Consider the following 27,825-nt stretch of genomic DNA (forward strand, 5'->3'; position numbering starts at 1 on the left):
ATTCTTTTTGAAGTGACATTATTAAAGTTGGATGAATGAGAGAAAGTAAGTGGAATGCTTTCTCTTCATAGAAAACTTGGATTGCTATGGAGATAGACATGACTGACAGTGCTAAACTTCATGTGTGTTTAAGTACTGGATACCATGGCAACAGTTATTGTTAAAGATTGATGATTTTACTTAATCATGTTGGACCCTACATACATTTGCATAAATGTTCCTCTATAATGTTTACCCTTCACAGTAGATTCTTGAAAAACACTTGAAGACTACATGTTAATGATAACCTATAACCATAATTCTTTCCACATTAAGGATGAACTGCTTAGTAGAAAAAAGAGAGAAAAGAAGAAAAAGACAGGCGGCAAGAGTATGGATTTATCAAAACTTGGTGCTTCAGAAAAAAATGAAAGGTGGGAGCATATATAAATATTTCATAATTTGAAACTTTTAAAATCTTTCTTTAATGTGATTCAATTTCATATTCATTTCAGGTATGCTAACATTTACATCTGCAGTAATAGAGATAAAAGACTAATAATGTGCCATTATTAGTTTGTGAGACAAATCCTGAAATTAAGCAAAAGTTCTACAAGTTTTTTCCCTTGTGTAGTGTTAATATATATAAGTAATTATTTTTGTAGTATACCCCCAATTCTTATAGTTTAAAATTTTTATGCCGAACTTTAGGAACAAAGTATTACTAGATGAGTCTATCATTTCGTGTTTAGCTCAGGAGTGACAGACAATATGTGCAGCGGCAGTGATATGCAGTACACTCAGAAAGATACCACAATTTCTTCTATTGATTCATAGAAAGAAATAAAGGGTTTAAATAGTTCACACAGCAGGACAGGAACTGGATCAATGTGAGATGGAGATCAGAGACTGTTCTGCCTATCTTCTGTTCTGATGACATCAGTGAGTAATGCTTCAGTGAACTGCAAGTGACATTAATTTTAATGTATTGGTTTGTTTATGCTCTGGTCTTCATATTTGCTTGTCAGCACTTGGGAATGCTGTGATAATGTTTAGTCTTTTATAGCTGAGGTAATCATAAGATTTGAGAATTCATTTTGCAGAACTGATGAAAAGTTTAGGTTGGAAAGAGATCTTTTGTTTCTTTATAACTTGATTAGGAGTCTCCCAAAATCTTAGCCGTCTCTTACTTGCTATACATATTGCATTTGTTGTAACTATTGTATTTGTATTTCATGATAGAATAAGTCAGAATAAATGATAACCATCATAAATATATCATTAAAAAATTTGTTGTTGAAAGAGCCATTCAAAACAGAAATCATGATCTTTATAAAAATATTTTGTCTTCCAACTGTCTCTCGAAATTTTGCTTCTTTGCTTTTGTTTTCCCTTTAGATTACTGATGAAACCACAATGGCATGATTTGCTTCCATGCAAACTGGGGATTTGGTTTTGCCTTACACTAAAAGCACTACCTCATCTAATCCAGGTAAAATGTACCTCTTTCATATATTTTAGATGCTTTCGCTTTCATTATTCATGAAATAATTCATGCCCATGTCTGCTCTCTGAATGCTGACATACAGTGGAAGCTTTATATTACTGATTGAACTGAATAGTGTTTTTGTAAGTGTAAACCTAATTTAGAATAGCCCTGAAATAATTTACGTATCTAGTCCTATAATTCTTACATTGCTTTTAGGACACCTTAGAATTCCAAGACACTAAAAGAAGTGGGGAAAATACTGTCTTTAGAATAGATGTAAAAGCAATAAAAACTTAATCAGCTGTTATCATTTAAGGCATATTAAGTAAAAAAAGAATGGGCTCAAATAGCTTGTCACCCATTATTTTAATTGTATTTAAATATATAGTATAAAAAGCTTTATATGGGCATTTAATTATGCAAAAATATAGTTTTCTATTTTATTTGTAATTTAAGTGAAGTGAGGGTGTTCTGTCTTACATTGGTAATCAAAGTTTCTATACTAGTCTTGATCAAACAATAGAATGTAGGTACATGTTATATTTCTATTGCAATTTCTATTATTTTTTTATAGTTAGCATACCAAAGCATATTTTATTAAATTATTGCGTTGCTAATTTTAATTATTGCATCTGGTTAGAAAATTCCCAATACATAAACATAATATTTGAAAGTATAGATAATAACTTTGATGTATACATTTTGAGGTTCTTTGAAGTTGTAATTTTGGGATGAAATGTTACATTTCAGAAAATAAATGTTTAGATAAAGCTAGAGAGGCAGAAAATTTTTACCCAGCTCTACCCACATTATTTTTTCATATATCAGAGCTGTTTTTCCTAATTGTTTAAGACAAGGAATGACTCCAACTTCCACATTTTATTCTCTTTTATTCTTTCATAACAAAAATTTTGTATTTGAAAATGAACTAAAGATCAAAAATGTTTTTTTTCTAGCCTTTGAAAAATTATTTACCAGTCTTCCATCAAAATAGTCTATCTTAATATTTATTGCTTATAGAATCATATATTTTCGTTACAGTTTAGAGAAAATTGAAGTGTTTTGGCCATTTAAAAGCTTTTGTTTTTAAGTTGTTTAGCATATGATATTGCTTATTTTAATAAAAATCCATAATTCTTATGGTATATATGTAATAGTGAATAAAAGAGAGGGAAAGTGTAATTGTCTTAACAGTTTTTTATGAGAAGATGTAACAAAAATATTTTAGGACATACATATATTTTTTTTTGAGTGCTTATTTTTTGCCAGCTTTACAGTCTGTGTAAAGGAAAACCAAAGTGTAGATGAATTTAAATATATAGTCAAATGACACTATAAATAGAATATCACATAAAATGTTAAACTGAAACACTTTTAATTTCATTTGAAACAAAGTTTATTTGGTAAAATTAACATATTTCCTTGTTAGCATTAAGGGCGATTTGCTAAAATAGAACCAATGTATATTAAGATGGCTTAGATTTACAAGTTATTATTTTCAATTATTTGCCTATAGTATCTAGACCTAACAGATTGTTTTGCCTTGTTGTAAATTTGTAGAAAACTTACAAAAATAAAAAATTTTACAAAAAATGCTTTACTCTCTTTAGAAACTCTGCTTTCTTAAACTGTTATAGCAGTTTGACTTTTATAGTTTTCATTTGGTGGAACCTGTTGCCTTTCAGTTTTGAAATGCAGATGATTGATTTTCAAAACCTTTGGAACTAATTTTTAAATTTTGGTCTAATTATTTCCTGATAAAATGCATTTCCAGAAAAGACGAGACAGTTTTTCTTTTCTTGAGGCAACTACTTTGAGGACATAAGATCAATTTTTCTCATGGGTGCTAACAACATAATGTAATATAGAAGACTGATACAAGTTGTAGTCATAATCATGAAAATATTTTAGATTGAGAAACATTGCTTATGTTTTCATAAATACCGGCAAAGCAATATTGAATAGTTGCTGCTAGGGTTAGATTTTTGTCTGCTCTTTTTTCAGTCTGCTGTGACCTTTGCATTAATTTATCGTATATAAAATTATATAATGTGAATATATGTGCCTCACCTATACATTGAAATTTTTATATGACATTTCTCTGAGATCTTCAGAGATACTTACGAAATTTAAAAGAAGCCCCTTTACCTGAAGTAGTCTGGATTGCTAATTGGTACCTGGCCACAAAAGAGCCCTACTAGAGGCCTAAATATAAACAATGTTACACACAATCCTAAACATTACAAGCATGTGCTTTATATTTGTTCATCACTCCTGTGATATGGGGCCATTATTTTATTTTTAAGCAGGAGTCTTTCTTTATGTAAGACTTTCTTTATGTAAGAAAGACTCCTTTCTTGGTTGCTTTAGGGACAAATTTTCACTTGACTTCTTTAAAGAAAAGTTAAACTAGACACTTAATGAAGCAATGTAGTTGTATAATCCTTAGAGATTTTTTAGTTCCCCTAGTCTTTCATAATTGACTTATAGCTAGTTAGCAGCATTTTAAGCGACTCTTTTATTGAGCTTTCCAAAGCATCTACATGGTTTTCATAGAAACAATTCTCATTGTTTACTCACTTTTCATTTTTTATGTAATATTTAGTTGAATTAATATAATTACAATAACAAGTACTACTGACCCAAACAAGTTTAAGAGCTAACACAACTGACTTTCCTGGTTGTGTGCACCCCTTGAATTTAATTTTATTAAAACTGAGCATTGTGTAAGTACATATATAGCTTTGGATAAGAAGGGTCCAAGCTAAAAGCAGACATTTAGAGACTTCCAGCAAATGGCCTTCATGCTAGCAGAATCTCTGCCCAAATTTTATCCTTGTCATATCAACAGCTCTTCACCTTCAACTTTTTTCCTCTTATTCTTTCTTTATTCATTCTTTGTTACACTTCACATACACATATGGTTATCCAGTAGGATTTGGAAAAGTGACAGTTCTGGCTCACCTTATGCTCCTAAATTCACTATTTTAGCATCTAAGATTCCTAAGAACACTCATTGCCTGAGTAGTTTACCTAAAGTATTTTCTATGCACTTCTCAATAAAATTACAAATGAGAATTGTTATGTCAGTATTTGATATGTAAAGCTTCTTCTGGTTATATGTTTAGGAAAACAGTTTAGCCAATTCAATAAAAATGTATTAAACATCAGAACAAGACACTGTAAGGGTCTATATATGGGGATGATTGTCTTCTAGGACTTTAGAGTCAAATAGAGGTTATAGTACATGAATTAAAATAGTAATACAGTATGGTATATAGGCTTCACATCTTTAGTATAAATAATGACTTCTGTAAATGTTCAGAGAAGATTGTCCCTATTTAGGATGGCAAAGGAAAACAAAAGAGCCGCCAAATGAATTGAGTCATGAAAGATAAGTAAGACCCCTGACAATGAACCTGCCCACTTTGTGTATTAGGTAGTATACAAAAATAATTTCATAGATACAGTAATTCCCATAACAATCATACTGTGTTAAGGCTGCAAGAAGCCTAAGGAAGACATTGTACAATTCCTCTAAAAAAACACACACACAAAAGATATCACACAGCCAGTTACTATCATCTAAGACTACATCCTCAGTCTTCAGACTCTGTGTATAGCCATTTAGGAATTTATGTTCTAATAGCTAAAACTGATAAGACAAATCTATACAGAACAGTTAGACATCATGAAGTTTATTGGTAAGACAGCAAAGTGTTTCCACCACACACATTCATCAAAGATGGGTATATATTGTAGGGAGTAGAAGAGTTAGAATACATAGTGGGCAGAATTTTACTCAAAGTGGTTCCGTGATCAGGCTGGGTAGAGGTAAAAGTATATCTTTGATAGTTGCCTGCTTTTTGAGAAGTTTCTTTTTACCTCCAACACAGGGGTTTTGTTCCTTTGCTCTGAAAAAGATATTGGAAGAATAATAAAAAATGGTAGATTAGAAGAATGAGGCTAAAGAACTGAAAGTTATTATACTTCATATATGTTAAATATTTGATAATGTTAATATCAAACACCTCCCAGATTGGAAAACTTCCAAGGAAAAGATATATAGATGATATTATATTTAGAAAAATGTATGCCCCATATCATTCATATGCAGAAAAGTAAAAGTCAAATTAGAAACCAAAGAAAAAATGTGGAGAGTGTTCACAAACTGAGGAATCGATGGAAGGTTAGTGTGTGCACAGAGGTGGTGTGAGGACATTACAGAGGACTGAAATGTGTGACTTTATGCAGAGGAGTGGAGAAACCTCAAGAAATGAAATGTGTTCAGATAGCTAAGAAAGCAAATGGAATGATTAACAGAAGACATAGAATATGAATTAGAATATAATAAGGAACTTGGACTATATAAAGAGAGGCCTTATGTGCTTTGGACCTAGAATTTAATTTCAACATTAAAAATATAGCTCTAGTGGCACTTTCTTATCTTACCAGTCTGTTTCTGTTTTCATGGTAGTTTTTGAAGGGAGTACACATTCTGTTGGAATCTGATTAAATCAGTCTTTTGTGTTGGCTGTATTCAGCCTGTAACCCCAAGAAATTTTTCTAATTTCTAAACTGTCCTTGGATATTTTAAAATTGATCATATATGTTCTGAAACATATTCATAGCCATGAAAGTAGCAAGCAATTTAGGAACCGTAACCGATGTTATGTGCATATTTTCAATTTAACTCTTAAAACCTAGTTTATTTTTCATTGTCTATTTGAGTTGGAGTCTCACATATTTGAGCCCATAATAATTTAGATTGTTAATACCATTAGTTTCTCATACAAAATCAGTAAGTGCCAAATGTTCCAGGTGATTTGCCAATCTAAATCATAGTTTGTTCAGTTCTCTACATTTTCTAACATGAAACAGGTCTTAAGTAAGTATTCAGAATTTATTTACTTTGTAGTTTGTTTCTCTGGGAATTCACCATTCATGTTTCTCTCTACCTGTGCTTTTTTGTTTCTCAGCAACATAATCGATAAAATATAAATGTCCTTTAGGTGTGCTTTACCTAAAGTTGTAAATTTTTTCCATTGTTGAATCCTAGTCCCATCTTTTTTCACTACCAAGCTAATCTTACACGAACACAGTTAAAATAAAAATTATTGCAGAAAATTTCCAGCATGTGTAGCCCCACCCCCATCAGGATTTATAGGTTGCCTAAGGAGCTGTGTCTGAGAAAGTAGAGGAATCTTCTGTGTAGTGCCATGGCTTTTACCTTAAAAAATAAAGTAAAAGTTGCCTAAGAGCAAAGGGAATACTATATTTAAGAAGCATCCTCCCTCCCCAGAAGTTTCTTCCATAGAAACAAATGTGGACAAGCCTGGGGGTCACCCTCTGTACAGTCAGGGCCTTTCCTTTCCAGCTCCTTTGCTTCTGCTTCCTGAGACCCTGTCAGAAACCAAATAAACAAAACATTCACAGCTAATTAGCAGGGGAAAGGGCTTCTAAAAGGCTAGTAGGCATTTGTAGCAAGCTGAATTGCCTGCCCTACTCAGAGTTAAACACGTATTTTCCATGGGATGAGGATGCTTAATTTTAGTACTCTAAAAAAATTTTTTTAACTTTGCAGCTGAACATATGCTACGTAGGAAATATGTGAACAAATGATAAAGGATGGAAAAGCCCTTAAGCTTTATAAGGCTGAAACTCTACTGCTGCAGAAAGACAAAGGGATACAGGAAAATTGAAAAGGCTTCGCAACATTAAGGCAAAGATTTCATTCTTTCTACCCTCTTCAGTGAGGGTACAAGAAGCAATTACTCAGAGTCCCAAGAACAGAACATAAACTAGAGTTTTATAGATTATTGCTAAATATAAAAAAGGTAAAAAACACACAAAATGTTAGGTAGCGAGTACTTAGGACTCAGATTGGTGAGGCAATTTGCTCAAAGTAAAATAACTAGTTAATGGTAGAAAGAAACATAAAGCAGATGAAAATAAGTATTAAAAGAATAAAAGCCATGTAAGAATACATTTCCCAATAGCAAAATAACTAGTTGGGTAACTAGGTTTATAGTGAGTGAATAAGCTGTCCAATCTTAAACTGCCTATCAGAAGTTGTAAAAGAATTCTTACATTGGATTGGGCTGAACAGAAAACTAATACAGTCTTTTCTGTCTCTTGACAGAATGAAAAAAGTAGGTTTAAGGCCTTGCATTTTCTTAAATTTTAGTGTCCCAGGAAGAAGAAAGCGTAACTTCTGGTTTTCTGTTTTTTTTGTTTTTGTTTATTTCTTGTAAATTTAGTGTTATTATAGTTCTGTACAAAAATTGGATTCTTAGTCAAAATACAGAATTTTAAAGTTTTCCTGTGTTCTCACTATAATTTTATTATACAGTAGATGTAATTTTGAGATTATTGTATAAGTCAGTGGGAGAACACAATTTGATACAGAGCAAATGACTTTTATGGGCAAATTTTCAGAAATGTACTTGATATTTTCCTGTGTTGAAGGTTATATGTAAAAGCCAAACAAAAGAGATTTGCGCTGTCAAACAGTCAGAAAGAAAAAAGAAAAGAAATGGAGCATCCTCCATCGCTTTTGCAGCTACTTCTTAGAGCTCTTTCATGCCTCTCATTGCCGTTAGGGCAAGCAGTAGTATTTTCCTTCTCCTACTATTCTAGATCAGTCCCCTTCCTCCTAAATTTGCCTTGCATTGTTTAATATTTTGAAGTTTATAGGGAGAAGTTAAAGCAGTTCAAAACATGACAAACAATGCCAGCTCGGTACATTATTTTATCACTTAAATGAATTATGTCAGTAATGTTAAAAGTTTATGATATAGATATCCTTCATCTCACAGCTCACTAACCTTGGAAATATTGCATCTTCAAGACTTAAATTGTCATCATTATGAAGCCTTCCCTGACCTGGCCAACTGAAAACTTCCACTGCATATTCTCTGTACTAACTTCATAACTATTTGTTTTATAATCAGGATAGACTGATAAGACTATGGCAAGGGAGAGATCATCTTGAAATTCCAGTGGCTTAAAATATTTGTCTAGTTTATGCCATTAATCTATCACTAATTGGTAGGAAAGATGACATTCTGTTCTCACTAGCCATTCAGGGACTCAAAACAGTGATGTCTCCATCGTCTTCTAGCTGTACCCCTCTGGAACATGTGGCCTCTTTGCTCACTATGGCACAAGTAGAGAGCTGAAGGATTGCACAAGTTTTTCAATGCTTCAATTTGAAATGACACATGATATTTCCATCCACAGCCCATCCAGAACTAGTCCCATGACCCCACCTAATCTCAAGAGGACAAGAAATGTGGGGAAACAGATAGAATGTTGGTGAGCACCACTCTCTCTTCCAATAATGCATTCAACAAATATTTATTGAGTGCTTACTATGTGCCAGGTACTCTTCTAGGCCCTGGGGGGGAGGAAATTTTTTAATCTTAAAGCCAAAAATTCTTGTTCTCATGTAGTGTATATTCCATATTTTGGTTAATATTCATAGTTACTTTTACATATGCTTTAAGGACAACTGCTTGTCTTATCATATAATCTCATACATTCTAAGTACCATACATACAATAGTGGTTCAATAAATAAGAAAAAATAAATATAGCTGTTTAATATCTTCTTGTATAGGAACCCATACTCTATAATTACATACAAAGAACACCCAAAACGTAATAAGTTCTTTAAGTTAGCCATAGTTCTTATAAAATCAGTTTCCTTGTCTAGGCTTTGAACCCTTCAAAAATTTTGTTAAGTGTTAAAATTTAATAAAAAATTTTGCTCATGTTTCATCCATAATGATTATAGCTCCTTGAGGACAGGAACTCTTCTGTTTGGAGCAATGTAAACTCATAGTTTTAATACAGTATTAAGGAGATAAAACTAGGTAGTCCAGAGCCCTGATATATTAAAATAAGCATTAATTCATTGAATATTTATTAAGTCTTCTGTTATTTGTCAAGCAGTGTCTACAAAGATGGATGAGAAGTTTACATTCGCAAGAAATCGACAGGGTGGGTCAAACGTAGGTCTATAGTTGTGAGTACACAAACACAGTTTATTCCCGTGTTACTGTTTATTAATTATTGTAAATTTTTTACGAACAACTGTGAACCTACTTTTGTTCCACCCTGTACAATTCCCTGTGTAAGTAAACTAGGTACTGGGCTGTATTCTGGTCTCAGAATGGTGCTTTGTGTTTGTTACCTCTACTTAACAATGGTATTCATGTGAATTAGCTCCTCCTGAAGAATGGGAGGGAAAAAAATTGAAAACAACTTCTCCTATTCAACTCATTTTGATTCCATGAATCCCCCCTAGAATATTACTTAAAGAATAGCTACCTGGTCTCCTCTTGAATATTACTTCCTAAGTCAATTTATTTCACTTTCAGGTAATTTTAATTATCAGAAAGTTCTTTATATTTATCCAAAATCAAAGTGTTCCTCTCTGGAACCATATGTAGTAATTTATTCTTTTCTGTAAGGACCCTAAAGATATGCTATGATAGTAATCAGATTACCTCTAATCTTCTCATCTCTATTAAATAGAGTGTCAAACTGCCTCACCATTTGATCACTTTCTTTTTAAAGTCTTCCAGTTTGTCAGTGTATCTTAAAGTGTGGTATGGCAAACTGTACACAAAGATAGTTGGGACAATGTAGAGTTTGTTGAGTACGGTAGAGTTATTTGAGATCATAGGTTTATTAAAGGAGCAGTGCTTCCTGGAATGGACATATTATAATTACAATTTGAAAAACAAATAAGATATGAAGGAAAGAAAAAGCATGAGGAACATTTAAGTAAATGCTTACAAATGGAATAAAAGGAAGATGGAATTCTTTGTCTACAACAGTGAGTGACACTAGGGAATGTATTAAAACACCTGGAATTAGATGGAATAGGTGTAGGTGATTGGGTATATTACAATCTTCAGATAAGTGTTGTTTTGGACCTAAAGAATATCTCAAAGAGGAATTTTAGTGGAATTTTGTGTTGGATATAGCAGGAAGAAGAAACATTAGCAAAGAAATGTTCAAATTTGGTAGGACCACTAGAAAGAGATTTCTATTACCCAGGAAAAGGTTTTTTGCATTGAGGTAAAGAGGGTGCAGGTGAAGGGAAGTTATAAAAGCAAGAAGGTTTGGCAGGAAGAATTTTGATGTAGTATGAAGCAGAATTTTGATGTAGTATTTTGTGGTGGAGTGTAAGATTCTGGGCAAAATGATGAAGTAATAATAATAGTTAACACCTTTAAGGCTTAACTGTATGCAAGATCTATTCAAGGTATTTCCTATATGTTAACACATTTAACCATTACAAAAACTTTACGAGTTAATTACTTTTAATATACCAATTTATTGGATGAGAAAATTCAGCCACAGAGAAGTGAGTTAATTTGCTGAGTGTCACACAGCTAATAAGATGACAAAGCTCAGATATTTTTTATATGTTGTGGTGACATTGGTTAATAAAATTATATAAGTTTCAAGTGTACAATTCTGTAATAAATTATCTGTCTATTGTGTGTTTACTTCCCAAAGTCAAGTTTCCTTCCAATGCCATTTAGCCCCCTTTACCTCTTGTCCTCCTTTCCCTCTAGGATAGCTGTACTGTTGTCTGCCTCTATGAGGTGTTTTTTTTTTTTCTCTTTTTGCTTAATCTCCTCACATTTTCACCTAGAATCCTCCACCCCTTGTCTGACAGCTGGCAGTCAGTTTTCTTGGTTTATTTTGTTCATTAGATCCCACATATAAGAGAAATCATGTGGTATTTGTCTTTCTGTGGCTGGCATACTCCACTTAGCATGATACTCTCCAGGCCTATCCATGCTGTTGCAAAGGGTCAGAGTTCCTTCAGTTTTTTTTTATCCTCACCCAAAATGAATAAGTGACATGCTTATTGATTTTTAGACAGAGGGAGAGAGAGAGAGAGGGAGAAAATTATTGATGTGAGGAAACATCTCATATGTCACATGAAGGGGTACTGAATCCACAAATCTGGCATGTGCCCTGACTAGGAATCAAAGTCACGATCTTTTGGTTTACAGGACAACTCTCCAACTGAACCACACTGTCCTGGGCAGGATTTCCTTCTTTTTACAGCTGAGTAGTATTCCGTTGTGTAAATGTACTACAGCTTTTTTATCCACTCTACTGAGGGACACTTGGGCTGCTTCCAGATCTTAGCTATTGTAAATAATGCTGCAGTGAACATAAGGGAGCATATATTCTTTTGACCTAGTGTTTTGGGTTTCTTCAGATTTATCCTCAAAAGTGGAATTCCTAGATCAAAAGGCAGTTCCATTTTTAGTTATTATGGTATCTCCATATTGCATTCCACAGTGGCTGCAGCATCTGCATTCCCACCAACAGTGCTCGAGGGTTCCCTTTTCTTCACATCCTGGCAAATGCTTGTTATTTGTTGATATTGATGATAGCCATTCTGATAAGTGTGAAGTGATATCCCATTGTGGTTTTCTTTGCACTTCTCTAATGATGAATGACATTGAGCGTCTTTTCCTATGTCTATTGGCCATCCGTATGTCCTTTTTCTGGAGAATTATCTATTCAGGTCCTTTGCCCATTTTTTAATTAGATTGTATGTTTTCTCGATATTGAGTTTTAAAGTTCTTTATAAACTTTGGATGTTAACCCCTTATCCAGTGTATCTCATTGGTGAGTATGTTCCACTATGAGTGGATTGTCTTTACATTTTGTTGATGGTTTCCTTTGCTGTGCATAAATGTTTTAGTTTGATGTAGTCCCATTTGTTTATTCTTCTTTTGTTCCTCTTGCCTCAGGAGACACAGCAGAAAATAGATTGTTATGAGAAGTGTCCAAGATTTTACTGCCTGTGTTCTCTTCCAGAATTTTTATGATTTCGAATCTTATATTTAACTCTTCAATCCATATTGTGTTTATTCTTGTGTGTGGTATAAGAAAGTAGTCTAGTTTCATTTTTCTGTACCAAAGCTGTCCAACTTTCCCAACACCATTTATTGAATAGACTGTTTTTACCCCATTGTATGTTCTTGCCTCCTTTGTCAAATTTACATAAAGGTGTAACTTTATTTCAGGCCTCCTCAGTGTTTATATGCCAGTACCATGCTATTTTGATTACAGTGGTCTTAATAGTATAGTTTGATATCAGGTAGCGTGATTCCTCCAACTTTGTTCTTTTTTCTCAGGATTGCTGTGGCTATTCAGGATCATTTATTGTTACATATAGATGTGTGGAATATTTGTTCTAGTTCTGTGAAATATGACTTTGATATCTTGATAGGAATTGTGTCGAATCTACAGATTCCTTTGGGTAGTGTGGACATTTCAACAATGTTAATTCTTCCCATCCATGATCATGATACTTCTTCCAGTTACTTGTACCTTCTTCAATGTATTTCTCTGGTCTTATAATTTTCTGAGTAGAGGTCTTTCATATCCTTGGTTAAATTTATTCCTAGGTGGTATTTTTTCTGATGCAATTGTAAACAGGATTGTTTTTTTAGTTTTCTTATCTGATAGTTTATTATTGATGTATGGAAATGCAACTCATTTCTGGATATTTATTTTGTATCCCAATACTTTACTGGATTCATTTATCAGTTCTAGTAGTTTTGTGGTAAAATATTCGGGGTTCTCTATATACAGTATAATGTCATCTGTAAATAATGACAGTTTTATTTCTTCCTTTTCAATTTGGATGCCTTTTATTTCTTCTTGTCTGATTGCTGAGGATAGGACTTCCAATACTATCTTGAATAAGAGTGGTGAATGAAGACATCCCTATATTGTTCCTGATCTTAAGGAAAACATTTTGAGTTTTTGCCTATAGTACGATGTTGGCACTTGGTTTGTGGTATATGGCCTTTATCCTATTAAGGTATTTTCCTTCTTATCCCACTTTGCTGAGATTTTTTTATCCTAAATAGGTGCTAGATTTTATCAAATGCTTTTATTGCATCTATTAATATGATCCTGTGTTTTTTATCCTTCATTTTGTTTGTGTGATGTATCACATTTATTGATTTGTAGATATTGAACCAACCTTGCACTCCTGGAATAAATCCCATTTGATCACAGTGTATGAATTTTTTAATGTATAGCTAAATCCAGTTTGCTAATATATTGTTTAGGATTTTAGCATTTATGTTTATCAGGGATATTGGCCTGTAATTTTCGTTTTTTGAAGTGTCTTGATCTGATTTCAAATTAAGATGATATTGGCCCGGTACAGTGAGTTTGAGAGTCTTCCCACTTCTTGAATTTTTTGGAATATTTTGAAATGGACAGGTGTGCTTTGAATGTTTGATAAAATTTACCTGTGAAGCCATCTGGTTTAGGGCTTTTGTTTTTTAGCAGTTTTTTGACTACTCCTTCAATTTCATTAGTTGTAGTTTGTCTATTCATATATTCTGCTTTCTCCTGGTTCAGTTTTAGAAGATTGTATGTGTCTAGGAATTTATATGCATTTCATCCTGGTTGTTCAATTTGTTGGCACATAGTTTGTAATATTTTCTTATAATCCCTTATATATTTCTTTGGTGTCAGTTGTTACTTCTGTTTCATTTTTAATTTTATTTATTTGCATCCTCTCTCTTATGTTTATGATTAGTGTGGTTAAAGGTTTGTCAATCTTTATTTTTTCAATGAACCAGCTCTTGCTTTCATTGATCTTTTGTATAGACTAATTTCAGACTCTATTTTGTTTATTTTTACTCTGATCTTTATTATTTCCTTGCTTTAACTCACTTTGGACTTTGTTTTTATATTTCTAGTTCCTTTAAGTGTAACATAGATTTTTTTTTTTTTGAGATTTTTCTTGTTTCTTGAGGTAGGCCTGTAATGCTATGAATTTCCTGCATAGGACTGCTTTCACTATGTCCCCTGCATTTTGGATAATTGCATTCTCATATTCACTTGCTTCAAGGTATGTTTTAATTTTTTCTTTGATGTCATTGTTAACCCTTTCATTGTTTAGTAACATGTTATTGAGCTTCCATGTGTTTGTTTTACACATTATTTGTTTCTTGTGATTGATTTCTAATTTCATTTACATTATGTTCAGAGAACATACTTGAAATGATTTCAATCTTTTTAAATTTATTGAGACTTGTTTTGTATCCTAACATGTAGATTACCCTAGAAAATGTTCCATGTGCACTTGAAAAGAATGTAGGCTTTAGGATGAAATGCTCTGAAGATATCAAATCTACCTGATCTAGTGTGGAATTTAAGACCCCTGTTTATTTGTTGATTTTCTGTCTGAAAGATCTATCCATTGATGTCAGAGGGGTACTAAAACCTTCTGCAGTGACTCCTTACTGTCGATCTTTCCCTTTATGTCCATCAAGATTTGCTTTATATTTAGGTGCTCCTATATTGTATGTATAAATGTTTAGAAGGATTATATCCTCTTGTTGGATTACTCTTTTTATCATGATGTAGTGTCCTTCTTTGTCTCTTATAATAGTCTTTGTTTTAAAGTCATTTGGTCAGAAATAAATATTGCTACCTTAGCCTTTTGTTTTTCCTTTCCATTTGCATGAAATATTTTTTCCATCCATTTACTTTTAGTTTGTGTGTATTGTTCTGAGGTAGGTCTTGTAGATAGCATATATGTGGGTCTTCTTTTCTTATTTATTCAGCTGCCCTGTGTCTTTTGATTGGAACATTTAAGCCATTGACATTTAAAGTGATTATTGATATATACATATTTATTGCTATTTTACTCTTTTAACTATATTTCTCCTCCTCCATTTTCTTCTTTCAATTATTTTATTTTTCAATTACAGTTGATATACAGTATTAAATTAGTTTTAGTTGTGTACCACAGTAATTAAACATTGCATAACTTACTAAGTGATCATCCTGATAAACCTCATGCCCATCTGCTACCGTAAATAGTTATTAGAATATTATTGACTATATTCCTTATGCTGTATTTTACATCAACATGATTTTTCTGTTATTATAAATGTATACTTCTTAATCCCTTCACCTTTTTTATCCAAGTCCCCTCCCATCTGGCAAGCATCAAAATGTTCTGTTCATTTTTTAAATGTAATATATTTGGTACCATTTTATTGTTCACATTTTCCCCCTCCTCCTCTTCTTTTCTCCTTCTCTTTCTCCTTCTATCTTCCTTTTTTTTTTTTTTTTTTTCAAAAAGTCCTTTTAGCATTTCTTGTAATAATGGTTTGGTTGTAATGAACTCATTTATCTTTTTCTTGTCTGGGAAGTTTTTTATTTCTCCTCCAGTTCTAAATGATAGTCTTGCCAAGCAATGTAGTCTTGGCTTTAGGTTTTAGTGTTTCATCACTTTGAATATTTAATGCCAGTCCCTTCTGGCCTGAAATGTTTCTGTTGAGAAATCAGATGACAGTCTTATGGGAGCTACTTGGTAGGTAACTGTTTTTCTCTTGCTACTTTTAAGATTCTTTCCTCGTCTTTAAGCTTTGTGGTTTTAATTTTGATGTGTCTTGGTGAGAGCCTCTTTGAGTTTATCTTGTTTGGGATTTTAGCATTTCCTGGACTTGTATGTATGTCTTTTTCTTTCACCAGGTTAAGAAAGTTTTTAGTCATTGTTTCTTCAAATAGGTTCTCAATATCTTCCTCGCTCTCTCCTCCTTCTGATACTCCTATGATGTAGATGGTATTATGCTCTATGTTGTAAAACCAAATTTCCCTTAAACTATTCTCAATTCCTTTTTCTTTTTGCTGCTCTGATTGTTTTCTGTTACCTTGTCTTCCAAATCTCTGATTCAGTCCTGTGGTTCATCCAACCTACATTTATTCCTTACAGTGTATTCTTTATTTCAGATATTGTATTCTTCATTTGCGACTTTTTTTGTGTGGTTTCTGTGTCCTTTTTCATGCTGTTATAGTTCTCACTAAGTTCCTTGTAGTTCTAAATTCCTTGACCATGTTTATAACCTTTTTTTTTTTAACACTATAGCTATTAAATTGCTTGCCTCCATTTCATTTTGCTATATTTCTGGAGTGTTCTGTTTCTTCATTTCGGTCATGTTTCTTTGTCTCATTTTGGCTGTCGTGTGTGTGTGTGTGTGTGTGTGTGTATTAGGTAGATCTGCTATGACTCCCACTCTTGGTAGGGTAACCTTATGTAGTAGGTGTACTATGCGACCCAGTGGCTCAGTCTCCTTGATTGACTGAACTGAGTGCTCTAGGAATGTCTATTTTGTTGGTTATATGGCCCCTCCTGTTGTAAATGAGTCTTGATTGCTGTTGGTCCATTCTTTCATCATGTTGACCTTTAAGTTGGCTGACTTTGAGGATCAACAGTGACCACAATGTATGAGGTGCTGTGCAGGTGCTGACCACATGAAGCAGAATTTGCCTCAGCAGGGTCTGGTACCTGCCAAGATCTTCCTTTGGACATGCTGCTTGCGAAGCTAATGGGATTCTGCTCTGATATTTCCAGAAGCTGGCTTCTGAGTGTGCTGATTCTGGGGTCTCCTGGTGCAGACTGCTATCCAACACTACATATGACTGACCCTGGGCAATCTTTTTGGAGCCACAGACTGATCCACAGTTACTGGCTACCTCTGCTGTTCCTGAGTATACCCAGAAAAGACCAAGCTTTGCACCAAAGCTGGCTTTTAATAGTAATGGGCTTGGCAACAGTTCAGCAAAAGTCCCAAGGGAGATCTGCTTCCATCTGCTTCCACCTGCCAGTTGCCTGTTAGGCTCAGTCACAGAAGGAGCCTCTCATGGTACTTGAGTTGCATGGAATATGTTTTCAGTGAGTCACCAGGTATGCGTGAGTAGTATTCATGAGACTGACACAAATTCAAACTTGGTGCCATGCTTGGCCTGAGCCACTCAGCAAATGTCCCAGGGTAGAATATCTAGCTGACACCTTCTGGGTGCTTGCACATCTTTGTGGTATGGTGGGATCTCAGGGAGTTGTCAGGGCAAACCCAGCAGAATTTATCAGGCTCAAAGGGACCAAGATTTGGCTGTGTGAATGGAGGGCTGTGCACCGGTTGGGCATGTGAGGGGAAAATGTCACCCATTTTACAGCACACAACTCAGTCTGTCTTAGATTCTTCGTGGAGCCTGATTTCAGCAGGGTGGCCTACCAGCAGTTTGGAGTGTGGAATTATTGGATATCAAAATGGGAAGGTGCCAGACCCAGAGGCAAGTCATGGGAGTGGCTGCAGCTCCAGAACAGTGCAACTCAGCCTGTCCTGGTTTCTGCCCAGACCTCCGGGGCAGGTCAGAGCCACTGAAGTCAGGAGGGTGGGACCAGCAGATCTCCCAAAAAGGGGAGACACCAATCAGGTTGACAGGAAAGTAAGTGGAATGACTGCTGCACAATCTGGTCACTGATACCCCCTGAGTCTGCTCAGACCCCTACACCCCAGCCAAGGCAGCTGATTCCTCCGCAGGACATCAACTCCACAGGGTGGGGTGAGAGGGAGTCCATAGGGTGGGGCTATTGCATTCTCCCAGGCCAAAGCCATATGGGTGGAGGTGCTCCAGCCAAGAAAGATGGTGTCTATGGTATGGTTGAAGAACTCAGTTCAGGGATCCTGGCAGCTGTCTCTTCACCTCACTTTCCAGAGCCACAAAGTTCAGTCTGTTCTCATGTGACTCTGATCTACTCTGTCCTCTCTCCACCAGAGCCGAGGGTAAGTGGCTGTGATCGAGATTTTGTGCTTTGGCCTGTTAAGATGGTACTCTAGTGGACTTCTCTCTTTCCCTGGTGGACAGAATCCCAGGTAATTTTCACAGCCAGATGTTTTATTGGTGGCTGTTCCTTGCCTTGGTGTTCTGGCCTGAGGAGTCCACCTTGGGGTTGAGACCCCTCACTTCTCAGTGAAAATTATGCAGCTGAAAAATCCCTCCAGAATCTCAGCTACTGCTTGTGAGAGTGTGGCCAGCCCTTCTTGCCTCTCTGCCCTTTCTACCAGTCTTGATATGGCTTCTTCTGTAAAGTCCTTGGTTATAGGACTTCTCTTCAGCTAGTCTTCAGTTGGTTACTCAGGGTGATTATTCTATATATTTGTTGTAATTCCTGCTTGGTCCTGGGAAGAGGTGAGTGTAACATCTACTCATTCTGCCACAATCTTAGATCCTCCAAAACTGTGATCCTAATCCACATAGTCTGGCTCCAAAATCTGTCCTCTTACTCAGTCTAGTGTCTTTCACATCTCATAAGTTACTTATCTGTGCCCTTCTCTTCTTACATGTTGTCACCTTTCCTACTCCCCTAATGGAGCCAATATCTTCTGACCTTTTCTTTCCCTACTATTAAAAACTACTCTCAGGAAAGAAGCTGATATGCTCATTGATTCATTTACACCAAGGAATAAATGACTGATGGTTTAACATAAAATACTACCATTCTAGGGTTGAATTTTTTTAGGGGCATAGGAAATGTTAAGGAACCATAAAACCTTACTCCAAAACTGTGTTAAAATTTAAAGTATATATGGGCATGGGAAACCGAGTTCATTGGGTGCATGATTTTCTGTGCCCTCAAATTAACACCATTATTCAGCTGGCGTGAGCCTTGTGGGAATCCTAGTAGAAATGAGATAGGATCATAAGAGTGGGAATGCAAAGATAAGAGATACATCTTAATATATTGATTTAATGATATTAGAAATATCCTATTTCTCTAATTCATTATGAGGTGAAGAGTTCTGCTGTAACCCCTAGTAACAGAGACCCCAGAAGAAAGCTTTAAGTTGGATGGTCTAGATGCAAAGAGATAATTTTATCCTAGAGTTTGTGTTTATACATTTACATCCAGGTGGAGGTAGAGCTAAGGATTGATTAGGTTCCTTTATTTTCTACAGAAATAAAACCCTCTCATGTGGATCTATGATTTATCCACTCGGGGAATCTTAAAACCTAGGAAGTTACCCTAGAGGAACAATTTTCAACCTTTTTCATCTCATGGCACACATAAATTGGTAAAATTACCTGTATTTTTTGCCAGTCTGGTATAATTTTGATTCATTCACACAGGGCAGCTATTGTGTCAGCTGTTGTCTTTTTTTATTTGATAGTCTAAGGGAAAATAGGTCAGCCCCCCGACTCAATATATTCTCAGGTATTGCATGTTTTAAAAAGTCTTGCACCACACTGGTTGAAAATCCTTACTCTAGAGTTAACCTTGATACATCTCTTCTTATTCCACATCAGTCAGTGATCAAGCTCTTCATTTCTTTCTTTAATTAAATCTAGTTCAATGAGCATTATTGAATGCCTGCTTTATGCCAGATACTCTGCTCTGGGCATATAAGTACTCCTCTCTTAAATGTCTCATTTTCTAGAAAAGAATATAGTATGATTAAAGCAATCATAAAAGTGAGTTTTAATCATTAGCAATATACAAGAGAGATTAATGTGTTAGGGAAGGTCAGAAAGCTTTGCAAAAGAGGTGATGCTTGAATAGGGTTTTTAGGATGAATACGAGTTCTTCAGAATAATGTCAGGGGAGCATAATATTATAGCTGGAGGGCAAAACATACACACAGACGTGGAAGCACAGCACAGTGTGGCCTGGCAGCTGCAGGTAGTATTGCTGTAGAATAGAAGAAGTTGGAGTCAAGGGGTGGTGAAAATGATGTTTTTGTTTTCTTCATTGTCAGGAGCTTCATATGCCTAGATTATCACCTTGTTTATGTCCATGTCTGTGATTACTGAAGGCCTCGCCTTTTTTCATTGCTCTGCTGAGTCATTCCTATATTGCTCTTCTTGAGACTTTAGTCACTATATCTTGATACCTAAGCATCTGTATACAGCTTGTGTTCTCAGTTCTCAACCCTCCATGGTAGGAACTGGTGTCTAAGAGTAGTAGAAGTAGGAATGACAACTTTCACTTTTATCTAGATGATCATATAGGTTCAATAATCAGATTTGCATATAATTTTGAAAAATTTTCAGAGCTAAAGGACTAATATGAAAATAATGTTAGTACAGTAATACAATTTACTATACCAAATAATTTAATTCAGTTAAACAAGTGTCTTTTTCTGCTCTCTTTCCATGTAATACACAGTATTGAGAAAGTACACAATGGAAGAAAACAGGAATAGGATCTTTCCCTTCCATGACTGAGAGAAAATATTTAAATTTACACTCGTGCAGTGTCTTGCTTTAATCAGCTCTCTAAGAGAGCAAAATTGTAGAGAAGGATTTATGTAGCTTCTTCTGTTCATCATAAAATTTGACAATATAAACATAAAGGAAGAATAGTTCTTAAATAATGTAGTGCTATAAAATGAAGTTATGTGGAAAACTCCTCAAAGCAAACTAACTTTTATGTTAATTTATTTGTGACTTCTTTTTTAAGGATGCTGGGCAGTTTTATGCTAAATATAAAGAAACAAGAATGAAGGAAAAGGAAGATGCATTGACTAGCGCTGAACTTGAAACACTTCAAAGTGAGTTTTAAACATTATCTTATGTGTTAACAAAATCATAAAACTGATTTTTAAGTTTGGATTTTCCCATAAATTCAGTAGTAATTAAATTTTCTGTGCTTTCTTTGCCACTCTCTAAATAGAGTTACTTGTATTTAATGTATTATATGTGGAAAGTACTATATTAGTAATTACTGAGCCACCCACAGTTTAATATCAGAAAGATAAAATCAACATGTTCCTTAAGTCTAGGAAGCATCCAGAATCTAGAAAGTCCTAAAATACTCTAGTGGTGTAATTGTTATTGGTAGTTTGTGCCAAGTCTACAGTAGTAAGTGACAAACCTGGAAAATCAATACTTTTTGTTTTGAAAGTCTTTGTTTCATTTGTATTACTGTTATAGAAATAAAAAACCTTGACTAAATTATCAGTATGTTAAAGTCTTCCATTGAATGCTAAAGACAGTTACTGCTGATTTTAGGAAAAGTGGAACATAAAAGGCATTTTTTCCAGCCCTGGTCTTTTCATCTAATTTCCCATATCTCCATCTTTCTCACACATATACACTTTGTCCCTTTACATTCTTTTATTTTTGTTCAGAGCATTTAATACTACTTAGCATTAACTTATTTATTAATTTTGTTTACCATCTGGTTCCCCCAATAGAATGTAAGTTTAATGAGGCACATAGTTTCTATCCAAGTACCTTAAAGAGTCCCTGGTACATAGTAGGTACTCAGTAAGTACTTGTCGACTGAATTCACAGAGATGAAATCTTTAATCTTTTAAAAATTCCAAATGAGTGTTTTTGGTTCAGACTTCATTCCCTCCACAGACTGAGATTCCTAGAGAAGTGCATGGTGTACATGGCACCAATCCGGGCACACAAGACAATGCAAAGATAATTAATACTTGGTCACTTTACACCTGTAAGTGGATATACAAGACAGCATGCATAGTTTTACAAAACAATTTTTGTGCTTTTTGAGAGTATATGGTAAAAGCTATTCTGCAGTATATAATGGTAATTTGGCCCAATCAAACTGCAGTAGAGCAACTGTAGTATTAGTATACCACATAGTCAATTCACACATTCAATTTATAGAAATATGGTGGTAGCTATTTCCCTTCATATACTGAAAGTCCTAGCTTTCTGCCTTCACCCTGACACCAGACCATGGTTTAAGAAAAGAGAAGAATTAGCCCTGACTAGTGTGGCTCAGATTGTTCAGCATCGTCCTTCAAACCAAAAGGTCATTGGTTGGACCCCAGTCAGGGTACATGCCTGGGTTGCAGGTTTGGTCCCTGCTTGGGCCATGTGCAACAGGAGACTGGTCAGTGTTTCTCTCTTGCATCAATGCTTCTTTCCCTCCCTTTCTTCCTTCCTTACTCTATTAATTAATTAATTAATTAATTAATTTTAAAAAGAGAGATGAGTTATGTCCCATTCAAATCCAAAAGTTCATTGCTACTACTTAATGTGTGCCTTTGAGAATTTTAGTTTCCTGACCTGTTAAAAAATAAAAAGTTCAACTAGTTAATCCCAGTATTAGTTTTCTGTTGCTCCTCTAACAAATGGCCACAAATTAATTGGCTTAAACATAAGTTTATTATCTGACAGTTGTGTGGGTCAGAAGTCCAACATGGAACTCACTGGGCTAAAGTCAAGATTTATCAAGCAGAGCTGCCTGCATTCCTTTTCCAGCTTCTAGAGTTCTCCCACATTCCTTGGGTCCCGGCCTCCTTGCTCCATCTTTGAAGTCAACAATGTTTCATCTCTCTTACTGTTCTTCTGATGTCACAACTCTGTCTGAGCATACTGGGAAAGGTTCTCTGCTTGTAAGGGCCCAGGTGATTAGATCAGACCACCTCAGATAATTTGGTATAATCTCAAGGTGTTCAGCCTTAATCACATTTGCAAAGTCCCTTTTCCCATGTAAAGTAAAGTATTTCCAGCTTCTGAGGATTAGAACATGGTGATGTTTAGGTATTGTTTTGTTTTGTTTTGTTTTGTTTTTTCCCTATTAGAATCCTTCAGATGTCTGGGAAACTTTAGAACAAGGAATGTTTCTTTTTAATCTTTGTGTCTGCAGAATTGAACAGGGTCCTGGCACATAGTGAATGTTTAGTAAAGGGATGAGTGAATGAATATATGAATTAATGTAATGCTGTGAATATTAATGTGTCATGTGCACTTATCCTATACAGAACACTGTTTCAGGAGCATATAATTTAATTCAAAAGTTGTAACAGCTACAGATACAAATAATGTTCAGATCAACCATATAATTATTTAAAGCAGTCTTCCATTTAGAGGAGAAATCTTAGGATGACAGAAGATTAAATATTAAGATTGACTGATGTGTGTGCTGGGGAGAAAGGGTGGACAAACAATGAATATTGTTACATTAAACCTAAGATTGAAATAGAAGCTGATGTTATAGCAATTGTTGAAATAATTTTACTTAAATTAATTGAATTAATGAATAAATGAAACTAAATGTCATTTTTATATAATTTTTATTAAGTAAAATCATTACATAAAATTTTCTAAGCCTTTTAAAACTGGTTCAAAAGAAAGGGGGGAATCACATTTACTATAAGAGAAAAATATCAAATTAACCCTCTGAGATTTAGTTGACATGTAACATTATGTTAGTAAGTCTAGTTAACATCCATCATATTGTAACACATAGTTACAAATGTTATTTCTTGTGATAAGAACTTTTAAGATTTATTGTCTTAGCAACTTTCAAATATATAATACATTATTAACTACAGTGATCAATCTGTACATTATATCCCTAAAACTTAATTTATTTTATCACACACAGCTTTTTTATGTAGTTTTTGTAAGCACTTGTTTTGGCATATATAAATTCTCTCATAATAATGGATTAAATATGCACACTAAAACAACTTTGAAAATAGGGGCTAAAGTATTTATCATAATATAAAAACTTCCTTTTGAAGTTTGTGACCATTTTCCAAATTGTTCAAATATTTTTGTTTTGCCTATAAGTTTGGTAGCAATTCTCAGATTTAATGATTCTCTTATTTTTTATTATTGCTTAATAAAAAATATGTAGAGAAACACAAATTTTAAAATCTGATCACTGTCTGTGTACCAGTAAAAATGTGTAATAGTTTTCTAAAAAGTTTGAAAAATCACCACTAACTTTTCATTTCTTGAAACTCAAAATAGAAAAACTAAGTACTAGAAAGCCTGTTAAAAACAATACTCATGTTAGGCTCTGAGTAATAAGACTTCTGTTACTCATGTTTTGGTATTAGTGGTATATTTAGAAAAGACAGTGGTGTCAACATTAAGAATGTTAAAGTACAGTCACATTATTGTTAATAATGTCAAACTGTCATGTATTTTTTAATATAGTCTCTAATGATTACATGCAAAGAATCTTTTAATCAATTTTAACTTCATCAGTGCGCTGAATTGTATACTTTAGAATTAATACATAAAGGCCCCAAATCCCCCAGTGTGCATTTCACTTGCCCCTATCTTTCTTCATTTTAAAGAGCATCATTGGAATACTGACTTCATAATAACATTTCCATTTGCTTAATTGAGTAAATGTATCTCATGCAGATCAGCCATAGCTATTTTATGCTTCCTGTTTTTCAAGACTTAATTGCTAATCTGCCCTCAAGTCTGTGTTACTATTGAGATTGTGCAATATCCTCTGAGAGCTCCCCTGGAACGTCATTGAGTAGGGTGTGGCAATTTAAAATGGTATTTTAGAGGGGGATATATGAAAAGGGTAATTTCTTAAAAATAAATATTCTTTTGGGAAGTCTTTTTGAAAAAAGTGATACCTACTTGGAAAATTTTTAGCATTTATTCCTTTATTACAAAATTTTAGTTAATATTTTCTGTTTTGCTTTAAACAAGTTGAATATTTATAAGTATAAGACTATCAGTATTAATAATACTTTTATATACTTTCTAATTAAATGAGTTTTATTCTAAGCCAAAAATTGTTAATTCTAAGTACTATCATGAAACATTCCATATCATTAATGGAAAAAATACATTTCCATTATTTTATAAAGAAATTGATTGTATAAACTAAAATAGATAAAAATTTGAATAGATAAAAAGGCGGAGGAAGGATAGAAGTAAAACTTAACATTCCCTTTACTTTTTTCTCTGTATCTTATATGATGTAAGAACAAAGACAAAATCAAATAATCAAAATCCTACTGTCAAGTACTTCTTTTATACCTGCACAAATCACAGTTTTCAAAATGAATTACATATTTATGTGTTTTGTGGTCCTCATTGCATGCCCAGTGACGCCAAACCGACAGAAAGGTGGAGGACAGAATATGCCTTTTTAGGGTCTTGGGATGGGAAACATTCACCTTCTCTATGGCAAAGGAAGACTGGTTTCTTAGAAAACTCAGGTTCCTGAGAAAAGTGAGATGTAAGCGTGGATATTTAGATTGAAGCAAGGGTTGGTGAGGGAAAGGACAAAGGACATAGGGCAGAGGTAGCTCCATTTTAAGCGAGAATATTTTTTTCCTGTGGTAATATAGGATGCTCCTGGATGGGAAGGTACTGAGATAACTTATGAAAAGGCATAAACCAGTCACTAGTTCCATCCAGTACATTTGGAAACATGACCAAATAGAAACACTATACCTAGTGGACCATATTTATAAGAAAACCTAAAAAGAACCCTAGTCACAAGGGTTTATATGTAGGCGCAAAGAATATCCTAAAAATAGTTTATATCCTAGGTACTTTGCTATAAAATAACAGAGTGTGGATTTTTAAAATCAACTAAAATATAAATTTATTAATTCCCTCAATATTTCAAATCATAGTGCACTGTGCACTAAATATAATAGTCATTTAATTTTCCAAATGAAATAATTAAAAAAAGTTTATATCAATAGAATATATAAACACTTATGGCTAGTCAGATTTTAACGAAAATTTTACTTATCAATTTGGAAATGTACCTGTTTAATATACTTCATATAAAATAATATATCAGTTTATAAGTTCCATGCAGGCAGATGCTTTTGTTTGACTTGTTTATACCTGTAACCTCAAAGAATAGAATGCTTCAGACATGTGGTATGTACTCAGTAAATATTTCTTGAATGAATTAATGAATTTAGAAACACGGTATTGCTCTTTTCTGCTTAATTTTTAAAAATTTAATCTTTATTGCATATTTTTTACATTACCTTGTAGTTCCTTTGTACCTCTCTGCCCCCAGATATCACCACACTGTTGTTCATGGGCATGAGTCCTTTTTCCTCTTTGCTCAATCCCTCCGCCCCCTAAACTCACCACCACTAGCTGTCAGCTTGCTCTTTGTCTCTGAGTCTGTGCCTATTTTACTTGGTAGTTCATTTGTTCATTAGACTCCACATATGAGTGAAATCATATGGTATTGTCTTTCTCTGACTAGCTTATTTCACTTAGCATAATGTTCTCCAGGTTTATGTGTACTGTTGCAGAGGGTAAAATTTTCTTTTTTATGGCTGAATAGTGTTCCACCGTGTAAATGTCTCATAATTGTTTTATCCATTCATCTACTGTTGGACACTTGGGCTGCTTCCATAGCGTAGTGATTATAAATAATGCTGCAGTGAACATAGGGATGATTATGTTCTTTCAAATTAATGTTTCAGGTTCCTTCTGATATATTCCCAGGTTGGGATCATTGGGTCAAAAGGCAGATCCATTTTTAATTTTTTGAGGCATCTCCATACTGCTTTCCACAGTGACTGCACCAGTCTTCATTTCCACCAATAGTTCAAAAAAATTTCCCTTTCTCCACATCCTCACCAGCACTTGTTGTTTGTTGATGTATTGATGATAACCATTCTGACAGGTGTAAGATGGTATCTCACTGTAGTTTTAATTTGCATTTGTCTAAAATTTAGTGACGTTGAGTATCTTTTCATAGGTCTATTGGCCATCTGTATATCCTCTCTTTGGAGAAGTGTCTATTCAGGTCCTTTGCCCATTTTTTAGTTAGGTTGTTTGTTTTTTTTGGTGTTGAGTTTTAATGTATTGGTGAATATGTTCTCCTATTCTGTGGGATGTCTTTTTATGCTGTTGATGATTTCCTTTGCTTTTTAGTTTGATGTAGTCCCATTTGTTTATTTTTTCTTTTGTTTCCCTTGCCTGGGGAGATACATCCAATAAAACATTGCTATAAGCAATGTCCAAGATTTGCTGCTTGTATTTTCTTCTAGGGTTCTTATGGTTTTAGGTCTAACATTTAAGTCAGTGATCCATTTTGTATTTATTCTTGTGTGTGGTATAAGAAGTTGGTCCAGTTTTATTTTTCTGCATGTATCTGTCCAATTTCCCCAATACCGTTTATTGAGTAAACTATCTTTAGCCCATTGTATGTGCTTGCTTCCCCTGTAGAATATTAATAGACTATAAAGGTGTGGGTTTATTTCTGGGCTCTCTGTTCTGTTCCATTGATCTATGTGTCTGTTGTTAGGTCAGTACCATGCTGTTTTGATTACTGTGAGATTGTAGTATAGTTTGATATTAGGTAGAGTGATTCCTCCAACTTTGTTCTTCTTTCTCAGGATCGATGTTGCTGTGTGGGGCCTTTTGTGGTTCCCTATAAATTTTTGAATATTCAAGTTCTGTGAAATACACCATTGGAATCTTGATAGGAAATACATTGTATCTATAGATTGCTTTGGGTAGTATGGACATTTTAATGATGTTAATTCTTCCTATCCATGAATACAGTATGTGCTTCCACTTGTATCTTATTCAGTTGCTTTCTTCACTGTCTTACAATCTTCTGAGTACAGGTCTTTTACATCCTTGGCTAGATTTATTCCTAGGTATTTTATTCTTTTTGGAGGAATTGTGAATGGGATTGTTTTCTTGATTTCCCTTTCTTTTAGTTCATTATCAACATATAAAAATACAACTGATTTCTGGTTAATTTTGATCCTG

The 27,825-nt window shown here is 34.2% G+C and overlaps 1 protein-coding gene across 1 annotated transcript in view; it reads left to right on the forward strand.

Annotated features, from left to right (window-relative positions):
• DNAJC1 (DnaJ heat shock protein family (Hsp40) member C1) overlaps positions 1-27,825 on the forward strand; it is a 221,264-nt gene that overhangs the window by 92,653 nt on the left and 100,786 nt on the right. The window contains exons 5-7 of the mRNA XM_028505599.2: positions 316-413; positions 1,378-1,471; positions 20,789-20,879. Of these exons, the coding sequence (XP_028361400.1) occupies positions 316-413; positions 1,378-1,471; positions 20,789-20,879 (283 nt within the window). The remainder of the gene's footprint in view (positions 1-315; positions 414-1,377; positions 1,472-20,788; positions 20,880-27,825) is intronic.

Source organism: Phyllostomus discolor, chromosome 1 (genome assembly GCF_004126475.2).
Source record: "Phyllostomus discolor isolate MPI-MPIP mPhyDis1 chromosome 1, mPhyDis1.pri.v3, whole genome shotgun sequence".
Lineage (NCBI taxonomy): Eukaryota > Metazoa > Chordata > Mammalia > Chiroptera > Phyllostomidae > Phyllostomus > Phyllostomus discolor.